The sequence below is a fragment of the Cibotium barometz genome, chromosome 11, assembly GCF_041138505.1.
Source record: "Cibotium barometz isolate CiBa-2024 chromosome 11, ASM4113850v1, whole genome shotgun sequence".
Lineage (NCBI taxonomy): Eukaryota > Viridiplantae > Streptophyta > Polypodiopsida > Cyatheales > Cibotiaceae > Cibotium > Cibotium barometz.
Window position 1 is genome coordinate 1930060 of NC_141056.1, and position 21408 is coordinate 1951467.

Below are 21408 nucleotides of genomic sequence, written 5' to 3' on the forward strand. Positions count from 1 at the left end.
AGGGACACTAAGTTTACTTCTCAATTCTAGACTACTTTATTTGAGGCATGAGTAAGGCCTACACCTTGAGATGGATGGATATATCGAGAGGTTTGATCAGGTTATTGATGAAGAGATGCTTAGGGCTTACTTGTAGTCAAGAACCTAAGAAATGGTCTAAATTTTTACATTTGGTAGAATTTGTTTATAAAGCCTCTTGTCATAAAAGCTTGGGAATGTCCCCCTTTAAGGCCTTGTATGGGCAAGAATGTATTACATCTTTGACTTGGTCAGATCCTTTGATTAGAGTTGAGGCCAAAAAGAAGATGTTGGATGAAATGGATTGTCAAGTTAAGATAATTCAATAAGATCTTAAAGTCACTTAGGATCGAGCATGTGTAAAGAGATTATTCAAAGAAGGAGACATGGTGTTTCCTCTGAGTCAAACCAAGGAGAGTGGGACTCATGCTTGAGGAGGAACACTTACCCCTAGTGTTACAACAAAAGAGACATGTCCCATTTACTGTAATTGTGGTTGTTGAACTGCTTGTTAGTCATGGTCTACTTGCGATAAACCAAGCTCAGGATTAACACCAAATGTTTTAAACATTCTGGCATCTAACATGGTTTGATCGCTCCCTGTATATGGGAGTTGTTAACCACATTGGCTATAACATTACTCCACACGCCTCAAGCCATATTTTTGTACTGTGTAATGTGCTTCATGTAAAATGATTATGAGAAATCACCAAGCTTGTGACTTATGTAATGCCATAGGATAGTCAAACACCGAGCTTACCACTCGTGCATTTAGGCTAGGAAATCAGCATAGACTAGCTTATTGGCCCTCAGATATTAATTGGGTGGCTGGGCATTGTACAAATGAGTATTGTATATAAGACATTTTAACTAATGAGAAAACACATAATTCTATTCTCATAATTGAGTTTAAGTCTTCTTACTCTTGTGATTAAATTGAGTCTGCTTACTCTTGTATATATATAAGACATTTTAACTAATGAGAAAACACAAAATCCCCTTCTCACAATTGAGTTTGATTCTTCTTACTCTTGTGATTAAGTTGCTTGTATGCTTTTCTCTTCTTCCTTGTTGCATGCATGCTTAGGGATTGTGTGGGTGAGGGATGGTGTTGATGTATGCTCTCTTCTCCTTCTCTAATTCTCTTATCTACCTCTCGTGCTTTCACTCATCGTGGCATAGAAGTAGATGTTGAGCTTTCCACAGCTCTCTCTCCTTCTCTTTGCTCCCCACCCATTTGTTGTAAAGCTTCTTTGTGGTGATAACAAAGGAGGCAAGGTTGAGGACACTAGAGAGAGTTACTCTACCAAGAGTGGCTTGAGGTGCAAATTGGTATGACTTGCATTCTTCTCTCATTCTCTCTATCTTACAAGGCTTGTGTGTTCTTTCTAGTGGACATCTTTGGGACCACTATCGAGGAAGTGCCTTTCCTGTAGGAGTATTGTCATAGCCCAGTTGGAGTGTAAATCCACTAGTTTTAACCTTTGTATATTGATGTTTTATGGTTTATTTTGCTTACCTTAATGTAATGGAACATGGAGCAACCCTTTAGGCTTAATTTGCACGGTTACAAGTAAGTTTCTAATTTAATTTCCTTTAATTTTAGTTGATTCCTTCTTGCATTTGTAATTTAATTCATCAGAGGACTTAATCTCACCATTAATCTTTGTATAAACACCATCAAGTTTCATTATGTACATTATTAGGTAGGTTAGGAAAAGCTAAGGCATGTGATCAAATAAGAAAATGCCATTAAGGAGTAATTAAATGGTAAAATTTGGATTTTTAGGCCAAAAGAGAGAAAATTACACTCTGGTTTGGCTATGAATGTGCTTGACTAGGCCTATGTATGCATGTTCACAAGTTTGACATGGAAACTATACTAATATTCTCATTAAGGAAGGGTCTAAAAACATTCTTCACATAAATGCTCATAATGATAAAAAACGGTTGAAAACTAACCATCACACTCAGTCGTGATTTCCACCACTGTAAGTGGCAGATCGATTAGAATTCTGTACATACGTGCTAAAGTAGGAATGCACATTCTCATGTACAAACACATATTGACAAGTCCTTGGCCATGCATGTTCATGACTTTCTTGGCCATACATGTTCCTAACTCGGAACGCATGTTCAGAGCTCCACAGATTTCACCCAGCCATGCACGTTCTTAGTTCCCTATGCATGTTCTAAACGTTGTGAATATACGTTTGCAGCTCTAATCGGGACCTGGCCACACTTGTTTCCAACTCACTCAGCCACGCACGTACCTACTCGAAAAACATGTACTCAACTTCTAAATTCATGTTCACAAGTCCACAACAGAGACAAAAACTTAAAAAATTGAGGTGAATCGAGAATATCGACGACCATTGCTGGACTTGTGTGAGTAGGAGGGGTGCTCTTAGCTAATCACCCTTATATAAACACGAGGTTAGGTAGGATTTTTGGACTTAACAAGAACTAGATATACAAAGTATCATCTAGTATCAAACCACATTCATAATTATTGAGGTGCATCTCTCCCTCTAACCCAATGATATTGTTCTTTAACAAAAAAAAAAAGATGCTAATGGTTGGACAACACCAAATGCTCGAAAAACAGTGGCCTTGAAAAATAAGCTGTTGATTGTGAGGCACCAGGATAAGACATCTATGGCCTCCACCTCGGGCGAATTAGTTACATGTACATCTATGAATTGGTTGAATGCAGTGAAGAGAGGAATGGAATAGGATCAAGAGCACCCTCTCAAGAGGAATCTCATTGTGCTCTTTTTAGATGGAGGAGTTAGCACAAGGAAGCGTGGCTCTTACTAACTAATGGACATTACAATTATTCCTTTAACTTGCATAGACATCTGCAGCCCACACTAGATGTGATTAAGATGCATTTCATATCCGGAAGCAAAAATTATAATTGTCTACTCCTAAGCCCGTAATGACGTGTCATGGGGTGAGTCACTCAGATTCTGTTGACTCTTCACAAAAAAGCAGCACGCTTCCTCCCGCACTCGCAGTTGCGTGTTTTCTCCGTAACAACGACACCACAACGTTTGGTCCGGATTTTCCTTGGTGGGCTGCGAAATCGAATCGAAAATTGGGCTTGACAACATGAAGAAGGCGGAGGAGGAGGAGGAGGAGGAGGAGGAGGAAGAGGAGTCTGCCTTGCCCGGTGAATGGCCAGCTACTCCTGCTGCTTCTTGTGCCAAGGTGTTGTTAAGAGGCCAGCTTCTTGGGGAAGAAGAGCACTCGCTGTATGATGTCGACGAGCAGGCCTCGCAGCAGCAGCAGTTACAGTTAGATGTCCTCCCAATTTCCGGCTACGGGTGGGATTCGGACCTTTTAGTAGGTGCAGGAAGACAGATTGCTGTGAATAGAAGGTACATATGCTACTGTCTTCGCCCAGGTTCTGTTCGTATACTGGGCCGGAATGTGGGTTCTCGTGGCCTCTTTCAAGGACATCCACAGGTGGGTAAACGTCATCGCCGATTTTGTGTACGCCACGGGAACGAGTGAGTTCTCTCACACTTTCCACCTTTTCTTGCAGAGGGTGACAGACATGGAGTTCTTTGCGGAAACTGTGCACCTTGTAGCTAGGTGAGTTGCACCTTGTAGCTAGGTGAGTTTCTTGGAGAAATTGTTTGGAATTCTGATAAGCTGCATACATTCTATGCCTCTGCCAATTCGGCGCCATGTTGCTTAGGATGTTTTATTTTTTCGCCTTTGATACAGTGCCAGCTCAGATGGAAGGCTTTTGGTTTGGAGAATAGAAGAGGATCTTGGTGCAGATGATAACTTTCGACTTCTGGAGCAGGTCTTACTGGCCATACAATTTGATGGGCAATGGAAGGACGTGCAGCCTCGCATCTGTTGGCACCCTCATTCTCAGGTCCTCAAATCAGTCACGTGATTATCTGTTGCAAACAGTGAGCTTGCTGCTTCTTGACATATGCATTTGCAGCAACTTAGAGAACATGCAGGTGCTTGGATATTGTTATGTATTCTTTAGATAAGTTCTTTTGAATTGTTGATCTCTGCAGGAGTGCCTGGTGATGTGCATAAGTAATTATGTACTCAAAATTGATATAAAGGAAGCACAGACGAAAACATCTCACTTCAGTTTTTCAGCAGAAGCTTTCTTGAACTGTCAGATCACAAACCTGATTGGCGGAGTGCACTGCATTGGCCAGCATGATAGTGAAGTGACAGATATATCAGCGTTTTCAAAAGATGTTCTTTACATTGCTTCTGCTTCTAAGGATGGATTGGTTAGTTATTTAACCTGCCTTTTTTACTTTTTTGGGTTTACCTTATCATGCTCACCTTCTTTTTGATGTTGCTGGTGATTCTCTAGGTGATGACTTCATGGACTAGAAGTCATCTTTATTTCTGCTGTGCCTAAAGTTTAGGATTTACATGCATATCAGGTTCGAATCTGGGGAGGCTGTGAGATAAGCCCTCTTGCGGTGTTTATGCCGCATGGAAGACAGCCTGTTGGGTCAGTCACTTTCTTCTCTTCTCCCAATCAGCCCAACGAGGCAGTACTGCTCACCAGGGTAAGGTATTTTTTACTCTCGTTTTCATGTGGATCTTTTTCTGGATCCCCTCCTCGTGCATGCACTGAAGTTTTAAAAAAGTTCTTCAAATTACTTTTAAATCAAGAACTTGTCATGGGGAGGGCTCATGGGTTGGTAGACTGGGTGGAATTGCTTGCATGTAGTACAAGGAAACAACTATTTTTTTTTTCATTAAGGTTTCTATGTACCTTTGAACCACATGGGTTGGTAGACTGGGTGGTATTGCTTGCATGTGGCTGTACGGGGTTGTCCTCTATTGGCTGGGGGGTGGAGCCATCCATGGGCTCTCTCCTCTGTTTGCTGCTGAGGTTGAGAGGGGCTTGCTGCTGGGTTGAAACGAACAAGCTATGAAAGACTTGGAAGCTTGAACATAAAACCAAGCTATGGGGAACTTAGCTCTGATACCATTGTTAACTCACAGAGAATGGAGAGCTAGACTAATTTATCTTGGAGGCCATAAATATATGTGAAAGGGATGTGACAAGATTTAAAGTAGAAGGACCTACATGATCATAGTAAGGACATTGCTATCCCCATGTGACAAGATTTAAAGTAGAAGGACCTACATGATCATAGTAAGGACATTGCTATCCCCACGTTTTTTCATTTGATTGTCTTCTCAAATAGCAGAAGCTTGATAGGTGACCCCACAAAGGCCCAAATTCTTTACATGCTAGATTGGCTGAGCATCTATAAGTGCATGTGGTTGAGATATGTTATATACACAGAAGTCTTTGGACCTTCTTGTTAGTTTGTGGATAGAGCATTCATTTACTTTCATACAAGAGAAATGTAGCATACGCCAAGCAAGGATTGTGAATCAACGGGGCCTTCTTTATACTTGAGTTTAGTGAGTCTTTAACAATCCTTTAAACAGCATACATGAATTGAAAGAGTAGTCGTGACGATGCCAGATGGGGTCCCAATTACCCATTGAAGGCCCCCCCCGCAAGCAAGAGTATTTGAAGCTGAACTGTGTCCACAAGACTGAGCGGACAAACTGATTGACTGACTGCCAAGTGCAAGGACAAAGTGACCGAACATGGAATGAAGGGATGTAATGCATGAAAAATATGAGTAATCACCATGTAAACATGATGCCTAAGTGTGTTTAGTCTCTCACCAAGAGAATGGAAATAGCCTTCCACAAGCCAAGAGAGAAGCCATGAGCTCCAAGAAACATAAGTTTCCATTTCTAAAAATGATCATCAAAAGTTACAACCATGGTCCAAGTCCCCTCTTTTATACATGGACTTGTCCCATTATTAACCCTATTGAATAAAGTTCCTACTTTATTACAAACCATCCCTTCCCAAAGATTTTGTCCTCAAAATCAATAACATGTACAATCTCAAAGTATGAGACTCTAATGTAATCAATGGGAAGTGGTTAAGAGTTCTCAAGTACATCCAAAGCACATATACAATGAAAATCCGGATGTATACAAGTCCACAAAGCTTCAAGCCCAAAGTGTATGAGTGGGACTGTTATGACAGCCCTTCTAGTCGATGAAGACCCTTGAAAATCCTTCATTTAGACTCCATATATTGGGCTGAAAATGATATATACACTCAGCTATATGTAGCCCACATCATAATCTTTCATTAGGATACGCCATGAAGCTTGTTGGAGTAGAAAAATAGGCCCAATAGTAGACCTTCCCAAAGCTGTCCAGAAATTACAGCATGTATACTTCTCCTCATATTACCCAATTTGCTCAAGTAAACCATACCACTTGGTCACGGAAAGTCATCCACAAGTAAGCCATGTTGTTGGACATACTCCAATGATTGCCAAGTAGCCTCATCCATGGGTAATTGCTTCCATTTACAAGGTATTCATCAATATTCCGATTCCTCAACTCTCTTGTCCTCTTGCCAATAACCCTCTCCGGCTCATAAATGATCTCACCTTCTTCATTCATGGGTGGAAGCTCTTCCATCTCTTGAGGCAAAGATCCCATAAACCTCTTAAGGTTAGATACATGAAACACATTATGGATCCTTGTCGAAGAAGGCAAATCCAACTTGTAGGCCAAATCACCAACCCTCTTGATAATCAAGTATGGTCCATAATACCTATGAGCCAATTTTGAGTTGGTTACACCTTTGAGAGTGTTATGCCGACTCTTGGGAAGCTTCAATAGCACATAATCATCCTCTTGAAACTCCACCTCCCGGATCAAACGGAAACTCACCATCCTCCGTGATGAAAGAATGGTCTTCAAGTGACTCCTCATGTGCTTCTTCATTGCAATCCTCCCATTCCTCAATGTCATGAGAGTCATCCTTGTTCTCTTCCTCATCCATGAGGATCATAGTGGCCACAATCTTCTTTGATTTGCACACATGCCCGGGTGACCACCTCTCTTTGCACTTGAAACATAGCCCTTTGCTTCTCAACTCCTCAATCTTTGGATCATCCATTCTTTGAGTCTTCTTGAAGGGTTGAAAGGGCTTCTTCTTCATGAAGTCACTACTCTTTTTGGCATCAAATTGATGTATCCCATTCTTTGGCTGTCCACCCCCAAATGATGTAGGAGTTCTTGGATTAGAGGATGGTAATGTAGAGGTAGGACCTTTCCCAAAATTGTAAGAAGTAGTGGTTGGTTTGAGTGTGTCTTTGGTGAAGGTCATGGGCTGAGACCTCTTGTACTTTGGCTCATAGAGTTCGGCTAACCTCATAGCTTCTTTGAGAGAGCTAGGCCTTTGAGCCGACACATCCGCCTTGATGAAGTGTTCAAGCCCATGCACAAACTTTTTCATCTTCATGTCTTCACTCAAGCCTTCCACGTACATTGAAAGCTTCAAAAATCTCTTGATGTAACCTCTCACCATCATCCCCTTTTGAGAAAGCTCATACCATTCTTCATGGTATCGGTCGAGCACTAAGGGTGAAATGAAGGCCAAGTTCATCTCCCGCTTCAATCCTTCCCAAGTTGATGGCGTGTTCCCTTGTTTGACCAAGTGCCTCCACCATTGATGAGCATAATCTTCAAGATGTAAGGAGGAAAATTGTACCATATCACGCTCACTTTTTGGGTAAAGTTGGAAATAGGTGTCAAGCTTGGTAGCCCACTCCTCCAACTCTTGCGGAGATGACCCGTCACCTTTGAACTTTGATAGTGAGATTTTGTCTTTGACATCCTTGGAAGATATGTGGGATGGGTTATCATGTTGGGTAGAGGGCTTGAATCTTTGCATCTTCGAGTATGACTCCATAATTGTGCAAAGTCTTTGTAATCCCTCTTGATGATATTCGACAATTCCATCCACTTCTCGTGAGCATCCCTTTGTCTTTGGGCAAAGGACATTTGATTCCAATCGAGTGCAATCTCCTCATCATTCACAAACACCTCATCCTCTTCCCTTGAATGCATTGCCCTAGAAAAGGTAGGACCCTTTGATGCATTGAGGTGAGACAAACCCGAATAAAAAGAAGGAGGAAACATGTCCTTGACAAGAGGTCTCCGTGCATCCGCCATGAATCCCCGAGTGGATGCTCCCAATGGATCCTCTTGTACGGCCTTCATGGAATCCTCATTCAAGATGCCCTTGCCTTTTCTTTGCTCATAGTCACCATAATTCCCATGCTTTTCTTGTGCTTGAGACTTCCCAAACTTGTCCTCCATCACACCAATCCGTGAGGATAATGTTTCAAAATGAGAATCAAGCTTGGAGTCTAAGGTCTCCAACCGTTGTACAAGCATTTGCATGAGGGTGTCATGGTTAACCGCCGCTTGTGTCCCTTGAGAAATTTGATTATGTACATTGCCCCCATTGTCTTCATTGATGAATGCATCCCTTGCATCCATATTACCTTCCATGTCCTCATCACCAATGATCATTTCTTGCACAACATCCCCACCCTTGCGTGGTCTTCCCTTCGGCATAGTGAAGAAATGCAAGATGTTGGTAGAATGCCCAAATGATGTCGGAATTGGACAAAAGAAGGTTCTATGGGTAGGTAATTGTGTCTACTATCCTCCCAAATGAACACAGTAAAAATTAGGTGTGGGCAAGTACTCTCTGTTTTAGGGTTTGTGCGGGACAGCTGAAAGTAGTAATTTGGCTCTAAAACGCAAAATATATGTTGGAATTAGGATTTTGACGGCTCTATAGAAAGCTAACGGAAGATAGAACCTACCCCTAAAAGCATTTTGATTCAGTCAAAGTGGAAGTATATTCTGTTTGACTTTGACCAGAAAGTCAACATGACTACTTTGACCGAGATTGTGATATCCGATTAAGGGGTTCTATGGCTCATTTGAAAACTCTCAAGGAGTAGAATAGAGTCGTGTAATCACTCGGACCTAATCCCAAAAACCCTAGGACTGAATTAGGGTTTTGTAAAATCCCAGAAATTCCCAAAATTCGGTCCCAAAGCTCAATCCGGCTACAAATGATTGGTGTTTCTCCCCTTGGTAGTTGTGAATAACTCTTCAAGTGTATCCATGGGGTAAATCTCCAATCAATAAGCTTGTTTGGCTCCCTTGTTGGAAAAATTCCGCCAGAGTCTCCTTTGTAATTGGAACCAAATCTCAAATGAAAATGCAACTTCTCAAATCACAATGCAATACTCTTTGTATCCCACAATGTCATGAAAGATCATATGCACTCTTTGTCCATCAAAGCATTTGCAATATCCACACAATATGACGGAAAAGGGGCCCCATTGCCCAAATGCATCCACAAAGTCGATGGTGAGGATTGTTGAGGATGCGCGTTGAAGCTTGCCGATCTCCCGGCCAAGCTCTTCTCACCCCTTCACCGAGTTTTCCTCCAAGGTGAAGGTTGAGGCCATTTCTTCACACCGGTGTACCTAATCCCCCTTTGTACCGCTTTACCAAGCAATCACGGCACAAAGAGTTCAAGCCATTCTCCCCTTGGCCTCTCCAACCAATGCCAAGGTACCCTCACACATTGCTAGATTCTATAGAAACTTGAAGTGGTAGCAATGGTGAGTGTAGGTACAAAATGATGTGGATAATATCAAATGATAGAACAAGTTTGTTGGCTTACAAGTATTGAGCATGACTCATGCCCTTTTACAATTTAGAACTCATCAATAAAGCATGGACTCATGCCTCAATCCATCATCCAAAAGCTCCAACACAAATCAACAATTCACAATGCCCTCACCATGGCATTTGCATAAGCATTTGTTAACCACAATCAAGGCATTTGCAATTGCATTCCAACAATCCCTTTCACATCATATTGACAAATGCATGCTTCCAAAACTTATGCTCTCTTATGCCCATGTGTAAAACATAGCATTGGCATGGCTATGTATAGCATCCATAGTGTCCATATGGCATCAAGATGAGCATGAGGGACTCCAAAAACATTGCATAAGCGTGCTATTCCATCAATGGCATGCCAAATGAGACATAATGAAGAAAATCCCCCAAAATGTGATCTATGAATTGGCCAAGCTCATGTGGAATCAATTCCTTTCACCCTTGCCATCAATAATGCATGGAGAAGCAATATTGGCATGTGAATCGTCAAGCTTTAATGGTTAATTTCTGAAAATTAGGGGAGTTTGAATGTGTCCAACCCTAATCCATTCCCAAGCTCCACCAAATGGTTCAAATTTGCAAGAAATTGATCAAATCACTCACCAATGTCATCCGGAAAGCTTCAATGGTAGGAATTGTTGAAGAAGCCTCTTGTAGGAGAAAAAAACGTGGCCTCTCTTTGCTCTGAAATTTGCAGCCAAAGAACACCTCCCATGTGCTTGAACATAGCTTGAAAATTGCTCCAAACAAGTGCTAAAAACCCTCTTGAATGGCTTCCATCTCATGAGGTAGTAGAGCTAGGCTTCACCTAGCTCTCCCTCCACACATTTCAGCGCGATTTTGAGGCGTGAGCATGCTGCAGCCCGCCGTTTTCTCTTCTTTGCCTCCTTCATGAGATGATTAGAATAGCAATGATGCCTATGAAGTATGTAAAAGCTTAGCAATGAAAGATATAGTCAATGTGGCAAGGTATACTAGGGTTTCTCACAGCCATGGAAGAATGAACAAAAGCTCTCCAATCTTGAGAAAAAAATTTGCAAGAAGAGGCTCAAATGAAAGATCTCAAGAAGCTCTACAAAAACCCTAAGGTTTGGCATCAAAACGGGTAAAGGAAGAGCATCCCATGGCTATGGAAAGCTTGAGGAAGAAGAAGATGATTACTAAACGTGATTAGCAGAAAAGTTAATTGCAATTAGTCACTTGCCCTAAGTTTTGGCCCGACTGTCCCAAATTTTTGGTCCAGAGGCCCAAAATTTGGTCCAAAAATGACAAAATTGGCCAAAATCACTCAAAATTCAAGCAATTTCCATGAAATGCTCACCATCTCCATGAGATTAAGCAAGATTAGAGAAGATTTGTCAAGAATCACTCAAGGATTACAAGAAAATGAGAAAAAAAATGAAAGAAACTCAAATTTTCAAGCAAATTTTCCCAACAACCCATGCATGCCCATGATCAAAATCAAGGGCTCTGATACCAATTGGAATGAAGGGATGTAATGCATGAAAAATATGAGTAATCACCATGTAAACATGATGCCTAAGTGTGTTTAGTCTCTCAACAAGAGAATGGAAATAGCCTTCCACAAGCCAAGAGAGAAGCCATGAGCTCCAAGAAACATAAGTTTCCATTTCTAAAAATGATCATCAAAAGTTACAACCATGGTCCAAGTCCCCTCTTTTATACATGGACTTGTCCCATTATTAACCCTATTGAATAAAGTTCCTACTTTATTACAGAACACTGGGTAGAACTGCGCATGAGCTGTAGGGGATTGTGAAGCTATCGTCGGAGAGAATACACCGGCTTGAGACTGAGACTGAGGGATGGTGCTCTGAGAACTCTGGGAAGAGGCTAAGCTTCGGATGCCTTGGGCTTGAGAGCACAAAGGATGCTGAAGTATGCAAAGGCAGGTTGCTAAGCATACATGCTTGACTGAGGATGAAGACTTGAGTTTTATATGATGATTATAGACCATGGCAAAATCCACCCTTTTATATGTCTAGGGAAGGCTTGTCGGCTGGCTTTACTGCAGTCGGCCTGTTTTGTTTACCACAATTGAGATAAAATGAGCATTAAAATATTAAATGCTGTCATGGGGTATCTAGCTGTTGGTCGATTGACAACAGCCTCTGCAGATTGCTGCCCAGGCCCCTGTAAAGGCTGCTGACTGGGTCTAGTTGTTGGTGAGATTCACCCATAGCAAGGCTTGCCTTGCCCTTCTTGGGTTGGCCTTGGGGCTGGCCCCTACTATGTGGATGCAACTAATATGCTTCTAATGCATTCTACACCTAAGGTTGACATCTACATGTACCTACACGAGGACTACTTGCTGAATTCTTCAAAGTTTGTTAAGAGACTATCAAGATGCACAGTTTTGGGATCTCTCCGGAGCAACGGGAACAATCTGCAAAGGAAGGTAAGTGCTTCTCTTGTGGGAGTAAAGACCACATGTTTAGGGATTGTCCGCAACACAAAAAGAAAGAGGAAGACAAGAAAGCAAAAGTAAATATACATGTAGTTCTAGATGTACAAGGAAATACAGGGCATGACAGTAAAGAGAGGGTTGTATACAAAACATGGGGCCGAATTAAGGATCAGCCCGCTCTTTTCATATTTGATGATTGTGCCACCGACAGCTTCATCTCGACACGTATGGCAGCCACAATGGGCATTGAGGTTGGGGAGTTGGGACATGGGACCCCAAATTGAAGGAGAATCCACCTTTGTGGGAAAGGAGGTGTAGGTTACTCCTCTTATTGGAAATTTACGTGTGCATATTATTTAGGAATATCTCGACCATGAGCATTTCTTGGTTGCTCCACTCAATGGATGTGATGTATTACTTACTTGGCAAACCATGGCATCACTGTCTTGAGCCTTTCAAGGACTATAAGACAAATAAGATTGCTTTCATGCATAAGGGCCGTAAGCATGTTATTGAGGTTGGCAAGGGAGGGGATTTAATACCAATTGTATCCCACATCCAGATCAATAAAGCAATGAAAAAGAGCCTTTCCGCATACTTGGTTTTTGATGGAGATAATGTAGAACATAGCGATGTTCATGTGGATACTCTAATACAGGATAGGCTGAAATTCGTAAATGGCTTTAAAGATTGTTTTGCTAATACATTGCTTGCGGAGCTACCTCCAGAAAGACTAGAGGATCACATGGATCTTGTGCCATGTAGTTCTCCACCTAATAGACGTGCATATTGTGTAAGTACCGCATAGCAAGAGGAGATTATGAAGCAAGTAAATGAGCTTTTGGAGAAGGGTTTGGTTCAGCCGAGCTCTTCACCATTTTGTTCTCCCATGCTTGGTTCTTTTTCTATGTGTGTGGATTATAGGGCTTTAAACAAGCTCACAATCAAGAACAAGTTTTCGATTCCATGCATTGATGACATCCTTGATAAATTGGATGCATCATTATGCTTTAGCCGTATTGATTTGAAGAGTGGGTATCACCAAGTGCGTGTAGTACCCCAAGATGTACATAAGACGGTATTCTAGACATATTTTAGTTTGAGTATTTGGTCATGCCTTTCGGTCTTACAAATACCCCCGTGACATTCAATAGGATGATGGACCAAATTTTCCGACAACATCGAAAATTCACGTGTGTCTTTTTCGATGACATCTTAGTGTTCTCCAAGAATGAGGAAGAACATCGAGCTCATTTGGCCATTGTTTTTTTTTTTTTTTCAAAAAGAGACTTCTATTAAGTATGAAAAAGACATACAACAATCACAGCTATAAGCTGCAAAAGAATAGAATCACCCCAATATGTAAGGTGATTTCAACCACTGAGAAGCATCATGATGCCATGAAAGACCTTATATGCTTATGAAGGCTAAGGTACTGATGGTGGTGCTGAAACACCCCCATATACATGCTTATGCTGATATATGCTTGAATAATACTTAAATGTCCTGCTTAATGCTTGATGATGCCATGCCACTTGTACACCTGATGGGTGTGCACGTGCCAAATCACAAACACCAAGAGCCATGAGTCACTATCTGAGGAGAAGGGTCAATGAACCGATGCTTCCCCGAACGATCAACAATTCTCACTGAACTAAGCCTAGTATTTGGGATGATCTCCTCCATGCTACATCTCCTCAATCTCCCTCCAGGCATGATAGAATAAATGATGCAATTTGTAGCCTCTTGGCCCGGGAGAGCAATGACCTATAGAGGTATGCCTATCCTTGAAAAGACTCCCAGCCAATTCGGATGATAGTCTCCATGAAAGGTCCCAGAGAGCCACTCATGCGGAATAGCTGCATCAATCTGCTTAATACGAATGTGAGAGCCCCTAAGATGCTGAATGGAATGGATGTAGCTCTCCGATCCTGTGAAGACTCTTAAAGGTGTTCCAAGCAAGAATTGTGTATGCACATCTCTCCCATCCTAACCACTGCATATAACGAGATGCACCAAGTGGCCGACTGGCCTCATCCCTAATGAGCTCGTTCCACATAATAGGTTGTCAGTTAGCCTCATCCAAAGACCTAGGAAGCCTTTGTCGCAAAAAAGGTCTCATACTTCTCCATGCTCTGACAATGGCTACAATAAGAGGGGAAGATGGTGCCCTGATATCAGCCTCTGTGAACAAAAACCGTGTGCTGGGCATCCAGTCTCTCGCAACCCGGGTGTACATCTGGAAATCTGAGACAAGAAAAAATCCTTCCAAGGCTCGGTGCCTGCTAGGAAACCTCTGACCACAAGTTTGCAGAGCAACGCCATGCACTGAACATCCGGATCGATAATATTCAAGCCCCCTCTAGCCTGAATAATTGTGAGCCAAGCTACCCTGGAACAAGTGTCTGAGGTGCCATCCAAACCCGACTAGAGAAAATTGCGGATCAATCTTCGCAATTGACCAATGCATGCACGAGAGAAGCACCAACAAGAGGCAAGCAATACCTGATTAGCCACCAAAGCTCTCGAAGCTAAATATGATCTCTTGGAGCTCCAATGAAGGAGGATACTCATAAGTACCGGAGCAAACTGCTGTGCATGAGAAATATCAATCCCAACCTGGTATCCCAAATATCTAGCAGTGCATCCTCTACTGATCCAAGTAAAACCAAGCTCTGCATCCCAAGAAACTCTCGGTGAATCACTAACCCCAATTAATGAGTGCCCTTTTTGCCAAACAAAACTCCTCTAGTGCTACTCGGAAGGAACATAAGCATATATGTGAAGCCTCCAAGAACATGGTTGTGTCATGAGCTAACTCAGAGTCAACCAACTCCTCTTGACTACGAAGAGGCAACCTCAATCCAGAAATACCAGCAGTGGAGCGAAGAAAGATGCTCATGGCCTCTGCAACTATGATATATAATAGGGCTAAAGGGCAACCCTGCCGCACTGAGCGAGAAATCTGAAACCGCTCTCCTCTATCACCACAAGCAAGCACACTACTGTGGGCATCACGATACATGCATGAAACTCCCTTGATCCATCTCTGAGAGAAGCCCATATGGCTAAGAGTACCCTCAAGGAAGTCCCATGGGAATCCACTCTATCATAGGCCTTCTCAAAATCCAAGTGCAGAATGGTTAAGGGCTGATTGCTTGCTTTAGCCCATTTGACGGCCTCCCAAAACGAGAAAATGTTATCAAAGATGCTCCTTCCGTGTAAGAATCCATTGTGAGTATCATGAATGACATCCTCCAAAATTGGCTGCAATCTGATGCTCACTGCCTTAGCAAGAATCGTATATGCAGTCCCAAGTAAGGTGGTAGGTCTCCACTAGCCAATCAATGTCTTATCACCACTCTTAGGAATAAGATAAATAAGTCCCTCAGTGAGAGAAGAAGGCATAGAACCTGCGTCCCTTATCTCCTGGAGAGTCGATGTGATCTCAGCCCCAATCTCATCTCAAAAAGTAATGAAAAAAATAGAGGAGAGGCCATCCTCCCTTGGACACTTACCATGAGGTAAGGCATGAAGAGCATGACTGAACTCTTGCAAAGAAAAAGGGGCATCCAAAGTGGCACACATCTCCTCAATGATCAAATGTAGCAATGCATTCCAAACCTTACTTTGTGTCCTGTGTCTCAAATCAGAGTGCGGCTCAGCACTAAGAAGCTAGCGATAGAAATCGGTGGCAATCTATCTAACCATAAGAGGATTTGAGTGAAGAGTGCCATGTGAATCCTGCAATTGCCTGACACTATCTCTGGCATGAGATGGGCGGTGAGTAGCAAAGAAGTGTTTGTTGCATCTGCCACCCATCTGTGTCCAAAAGGTTTCCTGGGCATGGTAACGGTACTCCGCACGCTGCTCAAGAGAGTGATGAAGTTCTGTCCTAACAATACATAAAGAATCTGCAACCCATTGAGCATGAGGATGTTTCTCGTGCTCTTTTTGTAAGGCAACCAATCTACGTCTAATAGCCCTTTCTAAATCCAAGGCCTCTTGTCTCTTAGACAGGGCACATGTGTGATAAAAGTCACTAATATCACAAAGAGCAGAGGCTAGGCTTTGAGAGGCCTGTGAGAAATCATGAGATCTCCAAATATCAAGCATACGACGTGATAGCTCTGCAATTGAAAACAAATGATCAGGGATGCGTACATGGGGTGCTGATCCATGGCAATTCGGATCTCTAATACATACAACCACTGGGTAATGATCCGATTTAGAGGTGCCTATGGCAATAAAAGTCTACCCCCCTCTGTCAATCATCCACATAAAATCTGTCTAACCATGCATAAATACATCCTGCATTCCTTCTCCTGTTAGACCATGAATAAAGAAGAGTGGATTGTCTCCTCGAAATGTCATCCTCATGCCAACAATCTCTGCCATGAATGGAGAGTATAAACCTCTCCCAAGACGCTCTTTCAAGAGGATGCACCAAGCCCTCATGTCCACCTCTTTTATCCGTTGGCATCTCAACCATGTTAAAATCCCCACCAATAATCCAATGGTCGTCAAGAGGCATCAGCCTAGTGAGAGATTTCTAGAAGACAATCCTCTCACCTCTATGGTTAGGAGCATAGGGGTTGAGAATGTTAGAAGTCATCTCGTGTCTAGTTTTATACACCAGGGCCTTTGTTGTGGGTGTGCCCGCCCTTATGAGGTGTTTTATCATTTTTCCCCACTCTCCGCATTTTTCCCCTATTTTTCCTATTTTTTTTTGTGGCTTGGGAGGCAGCCCATGTGCTGGCCGACTGCTGGAACTGGTCCACGACTCCATGTATGAGTTGGCCGACTGCTGACAAGCTGGCCGACTGGCTATGTATGCTGGTCGTGGAGTTTCAGGGCCAGTCGGCTGCCCTACAGCAGGCCGACTGCTGTTGGGGGGCCATATAAATAGGCCCCCAGGTGAGTTTGCCCAAAAACCTTGGTTATTTTTTTAATTAAAATTTCTTTGTAATGTTATAACCTTTGCAGGTTCACATTTGCTAATAAGTGAGTGGACACTTATGCCGGGGGCCCAATCCTGTGGCACCCCCTTGGGCACCCAAACGACTAAGGCATGTGGAGGGGGCATCTCATTTATACATTGTGACCCTCCACGTGTTGGGGATTGGTGGAAAAACTCAATGAAAGCATGCAGGCTGAAGGCGCATTCATGAAAGGAGATTCGAAGGAGGGGAGGCGATTGGAAAAAATCCATTGTTTTGTTTTGCCTGCCGGCTCTCCATACAAAGGTCGCCCCTGCTACAGGTTGCTGCTGGCCGGCTGATCTCCCATCCACATTTAACATTGAAGTCAAGGATGATAACATTCTCATAGCAGAGTTGCTACCTTACTTGCAGCAGTAGGCTGCCGCTTAATGAACCTGACAACATACATGGTGTCATAAACTCTAATCGATATGGCTGGCCTCCAGTGTTAAAGGGCCATGAATTTTTTGAGCTGGTTTAAGATGCATTGATGAATGGACAGAGAGTAATGTGGAATGGTCAGAAAAGAAGTTCAACATAGGTAGACTTTCTATTGCAAGTGCTACAGGTCGCTGCTGGCCTGCTGATCTCCCTGGCTGCAGGTTCCTGTTGGCCAGCTGGTCTCCCTTTCTTCAGGTCGCTGTTGGTTGAATCATCTTTGCTACAGGAGCTACTGGCTGCTTCTGCTGGTTGCCTCTACGACTAGGTACTGCTGAATCGCGTTTGCTACAGGAGCTGCTGGCTGCTGGTTGTCTCTACGACTAGGTACCGCGGAATCGCCTTTGCTGCAGGAGCTGCTGGCTGCTGGTTGCCTCTACGACTAGGTACTGAGTCTTCTCCCACTGAGAGTGTCCAGTCCAGGCGCCAGTACGGGCACACCAGCATCGTGTGGGGACCAGGAAAACCAGCATCGTGACTGTTTACTCGAGTGAAGGGCGGGAAGATTTCTCGAGGGACATTGACTACGAAGGGAACTCCTTTCCGACTGCTTTGTTTGGGATCTGTGTTCATTCTTGGTCCTGGTGCATTTATGGCAAATCTAGCTTAAAAGCCCGTGGAACATTATACCAATAAAATACTCCAATAATATACTTGGTATTGAGGGGGGGGGGTCGGCTTGGGATTCCGGCCCTAGTGTCGTGTTACTAAGCATTTTCTCTTTTTCAATTTTGTCTATGTCTTGAGCTGCCTTAAGAATCTTAAATGTTTTAGTGTTGCTAAACCACGATACAGTGCCTAATACGTGCTTACACCTAGAAGGGTGCATCATAGATCAAGGCTGCGTGTCAAAACAAATTTTAAAAAGCTTGCATGCTAAGAGACAAAAGTTAAGCATACATCGGTGCACAAGCCTCATGGTCAGTGGACCAATGATGTAAATGAACTCGAAAGGGAACGCTTGGACACATTTCCAATCTATTTTGCTACACCAAGGCACTTCTCGCTTGAAGAGTTGAAAGCGAAAGCTAGGATGCTCATAAGTGTGACACCAATTCTTAATCCACAAGAAGTCGCACAGATGGAATCCCCTTTCATGAACATGGAATTACAAAGTGCTCTTGCTAAACTGGGTAAGTGGAAGTCACCGGGATGGGATGGATTGGTTGTGGAATTCTTTCAACATTTTTGAGAGGAATTGGAAGACATTCTATTGGCAATGATGAATATTGCATGGTTACAAGGAGTGATGCCTGCTTCTTGGCAAGAGGGCCTTGTGAAATTAGCTCCAAAAAAGGATATAGCCTGAATTTGGCTGATTGGATGTCATGTGCACACCGTGTGCTACACGCACGCAAGACTAGTTTTGAGGCTTGGGGAAGCTTGGAACTAGGTAGGCTGATTGACGAGCTGAGTTAGGGAAATACTAACGGGCGGGCACCCAAGTATGGACGGGCGGGCGCCCAAGTGTGGACGCTCGATGACCGGCCAAGAGCCTATAAAAGGGTGGCCAAGGTTAGTTATTGGGATATAGAGTCTCGCGAGTTTATGAGAGCTCTATGGTCTTGGAGCCTGGATCTAGTGCAGACGTGCACTTGCTTTATGCAGCCGAGGCCGGCAGCAGTCTCGAGGCCTGCGAGGGCAGCTTCGTGGCGGTATGGGACGTCGCGAGGAGGAGATTGGTCGGTACGTCATCCTAGTTAGCTCAGCTCGTGGCTCGGTGGGGACAGCCAAGACTGCGGGCTTGCCCACGGCTGTCATGGTTGGGAGGTGAGTCAGGCCTGCACCCCCTTGTTTGTTGTTTGTTCGTTCGTTTGTTTGCAGGATTCGAGTCTCGAACCAAGATCGATCACGAGGAGATCCGTGGGGATTTGACAATGGTATCAGAGCATACCTCGTGAACGAGCAAGTCGGTAGGTAGAGAAGAAGAGGTCGAAGAAAGGTATGTGTAAAAAAGCTTGCTGTTTTTTCTGGGCATACTGCTGTTTTCAGAATAGAATGTGTTTTTTCTTCATCAAAGAGAACCATGTTGATGGGGATGGTAGTCTACGTAGGGTCGTTGCTTTGCATGAAGAAGAGGTCTGAATCGTTTGTGCAGTCGCATGTACTGTGGTGAGAGAAAAAAAGAAAAAAAAAAGGGCAGGTTTGCTTTTCATTGAATGTTTGAGAGAGAGAGCGGTAGTGAGACGGAGGCACTGGCGGCTGGCGGGTTTGTGCACTGGCGAGTTTTGCAGGCGGTGGCTATCGGCGGCTAAAGGCGCCTAAGTCTAGCCAAGCGGGCGGCCAAGTAGCCAGGCCAGGCCGGCGCCCAGGCCAGGCATGGCGGGCGCCGAGGCCACGTGGCCTTGTGGCCAGGCTTGCGCAGCCAGCCCAGGCGGCGCCTAGGCCAAGCGAGCGCCCAGCCCAGGCCAGGCCGGCAGGGCCATGCTGCCATGAAGCGCAGGCCCACGCGGACTATTGGCAGGCGCAGGATAGCGTGTCAGCAGCCGTCGAGACGGGCGATCAGGCGCCGGCAGTGGTTGGCGAGACGGCAGCATGGCGACGTCAGCAGACGGAAGCTCCAACCGGCGGGCTAATCCAGGAGGAGAAAAAAAAAAACAAGGAAAGCCACGTTTTTTTTAGAGCTTTCGTTTTTTTGAGTTTTAATTTTTTTTTAAAGGTTTAAAAACTCCTCCAAGGTTTCAAAGTGTTTATTTATTATTATTATTTTTTTAGAGTATCGAATATATATATATATATATATATATATATATATATATATAAACACAAAAGCAAAGCAAAAGCTAAGCCTAACTTTTGGAGATTTTTGGCTTTTGGGAAACCTTTATAAACCCCCTCTAGTGGGCTTCTTGCCACACATCTCTCAAGTTTTCAAGCTCTCAAGCTCTCAAGTTCACTCGCACTCTTGTTGTGCAAAGATCGAATTTTCTCTCCACGTCCCCTCTTCACGATGTCGACCCAAGAATCAGAGTTGGAGCCCCTTGTGGAACGCGAAGGCTTGCCGGCTACGGAAGGTACCGATGCCGATCTTTTTGACGATTTTGTGTCAAAATCAGATTTCCAAGAGTTCAAAGTAGCTCTCGAAGCTTCTTCGACGGAACGTCAGGCACAAATCGCAGCCCAGATGCAAGCTTTGCAGAACTCCATTGCTCTATTGACCACTACCCTCTTTACTTTCTCGGGTATGGATACCTTGGCTTCAGCTTTAGGCCCCAACATTACTTCGGAACCGTTCGGGGGCGAGCAAAAGCAGCGAACCAAGGAGATCGTGGACACGTGGCTACATAAGTGGCAAGTTCACTTTCAGTTTCATCCATATGATGATGGAAAGAAGATCCAGTTAGCAGCAGGTTTCCTGTCCGGCACAAAGCTTTGCTTTGGTGGAAGGAACTCAACCCTAAGCCAACGACTTGGGCACAATTCGAAGACGTCTTCAAGAAAGAATTCCTCAAGAAAGAGGATGACTATGATGTTGTTGCCCGGTTTTCAGCTTTGACCATGACCTCGCAGCACCTCACTTATGAGGTCTACCTCCAGAAGTTTCGTGAAGTGGGGTGGTGAAGTCTGCATAGATCATCATTATCAATAACCAAAGTATATAATGAAGTTGTTTGGGGAAATTCATGTATGATTGGGTCTAACATGTGCAGTTCACTTGTTTTGGGATGGACATTGCTTTTTTTATATAGCCCCCCACATATACGCACAAACCTTGTAAGTGTAGAGAAGACTTATTTCTAGGTTGGGATGAGAGAGGCATATTCCTAAGTTAGAGTAGAGGCTTATTCCAAAGTTGAAGCAAGATTTAATCATAAAACTAGATATGACATGGGCAACATTGGATGGTTGAAATGTATGACAAAGGATTAAATACATAATCATGATCTTATTGTATTTGATAATAATTTTGCTAGATAAATCCTCTTTGGTTGTAGAACA

At 43.5% G+C, this 21408-nt stretch overlaps 1 protein-coding gene across 6 annotated transcripts in view; it reads left to right on the top strand.

Moving 5' to 3' along the window:
• Nucleotides 1–2964: 2964 nt before the first annotated feature.
• LOC147633651 (varicose-related protein-like) overlaps nt 2965–21408 on the top strand; it is an 84794-nt gene continuing 66350 nt past the window's right edge. For all 6 annotated transcript variants that reach the window (XR_015266893.1, XR_015266892.1, XM_086804613.1 and 3 more), the window contains exons 1-5: nt 2965–3489; nt 3569–3618; nt 3754–3910; nt 4062–4289; nt 4449–4577. Coding sequence is in view for 4 of the 6 variants with exons in the window: in XM_086804613.1 (XP_086660739.1) it covers nt 3133–3489; nt 3569–3618; nt 3754–3910; nt 4062–4289; nt 4449–4577 (921 nt within the window). In the remaining 2 variants the exon portion in view is untranslated. The remainder of the gene's footprint in view (nt 3490–3568; nt 3619–3753; nt 3911–4061; nt 4290–4448; nt 4578–21408) is intronic.